Here is a 1343-nt window from a genome sequence, read left to right as displayed (position 1 = left end):
GAAGGAAGGAAGGAAGGAAGGAAGGAAGGAAGGAAGGAAGGAAGGAAGGAAGGAAGGAAGGAAGGAAGGAAGGAAGGACTGTTTTCCCCCCCAAAACGTATCCTGAAAATATTTTTAGCAAACACAGAACTATTTCTAACTTTTCCGTAGTGTGGAGGACCCCTTATAACAACTTTAAAAAAAATAAATGCACTGCTAAATTCCTACCTCAGTCATGACTTTGTCCTGACATTTCTTCATGTACTTCCCTTCACATTTCACGATTGTTTGCAGAAACCTGAGGTACTGAACGTGCCGTCCGTGCGTCTCAATGCAGTGGACAAAATGGTGAACCACTCGGTCGCTGATATCATTGCACAGCTGATTGTTGTTCATGAAGATGTGACGCATTGTCTCAGCTTCCAGTAACTGGGGAAAAAAAAAAAAAGAGATAACAGATTTAGCAAAAAAATTATCATTTAAAAAGTCTACTTGGAGTATAAGGAAAAGAAAACATGATCCTTAGAATGTTGAGGTCAACGAACCCCTGGAGTGAGGAAGAGGTTCAGGTGCTTGTGGAGCAGAACTTGATTTTCAGGGTTTCCTTTGCAGAAGTTTTGCAAAAACGTATGAGCCAGCTTCATAATCTCGTTCATCTTCTCATCATTCTAGAAGGAAATCAAACAAACCACAGCAGAGAGGGTTGGAGGGTCAAACAGAGAGAGACCACCAGCGAATGATTGCTGATCTAGACGGTTACCTTTTCGTAGGGGATCTGCAACAGGTCCAGGACCACAGTGTGAGCCCCCATGTTCTTCAGCAGTCTCTGCAGCTGCAGCCGGTTCTTCTTATTCACGCAACACATCCTACTGAAGCGCTCCAGGATCTAATAATAGAAGATCAGTCTTTTTTAGTAAAATACTGAGCAGACTGAGAAGCAAAATGAGGACATGATGCTCACTTTTGTAAGAACGTCATAGTTGTTTTCTTGGTTGCTGTCCATCTGAGGCTTGCTCTCCCCATCTTGTACCGGACTTAGAACAGCCTCCTGGTGGAGAAAAGAAGGAACTCTGACTAAAGCTCGATATTTCTCCAAAAAGCAAGATGGTACAGCAGCCGAATACCTTCTGTAATCACCAATTAGAATATGGTAAAAAAGGCATAACTGAAAAAAAACAGTGATATAAAGAAAGTGACATCAAAGTGAAATTTCCTCATCCAACTGATACGGATCAGAAACACCAAACCTTGCTGAAGTTCTTTTGTTCTGTATGCAATGAAAACTAACATGGAAAATATAGACACTTATGTAATGCAAATCCTCTCTTCATCGCTCACTTCTATACCTAGGGCTGGGTACCGAA

The 1343-nt window shown here is 41.7% G+C and overlaps 1 protein-coding gene across 1 annotated transcript in view; it reads right to left on the bottom strand.

Annotated features, from left to right (window-relative positions):
* Positions 1–1343, bottom strand: part of itpr2 (inositol 1,4,5-trisphosphate receptor, type 2) — a 96441-nt gene that overhangs the window by 61722 nt on the left and 33376 nt on the right. The window contains exons 27-30 of the mRNA XM_015403974.1: positions 941–1027; positions 740–865; positions 525–647; positions 208–408 (exon numbers count right to left, since the gene is read on the bottom strand). Coding sequence (XP_015259460.1) covers positions 208–408; positions 525–647; positions 740–865; positions 941–1027 — 537 coding nt within the window. The remainder of the gene's footprint in view (positions 1–207; positions 409–524; positions 648–739; positions 866–940; positions 1028–1343) is intronic.

Source organism: Cyprinodon variegatus, unplaced genomic scaffold (genome assembly GCF_000732505.1).
Source record: "Cyprinodon variegatus isolate N-32 unplaced genomic scaffold, C_variegatus-1.0 Scaffold35, whole genome shotgun sequence".
In the NCBI taxonomy this organism is placed as follows: domain Eukaryota; kingdom Metazoa; phylum Chordata; class Actinopteri; order Cyprinodontiformes; family Cyprinodontidae; genus Cyprinodon; species Cyprinodon variegatus.
The sequence above is the reverse complement of the archived record's forward strand: the minus strand, read 5'-3'. Positions and strand labels throughout refer to the sequence as shown.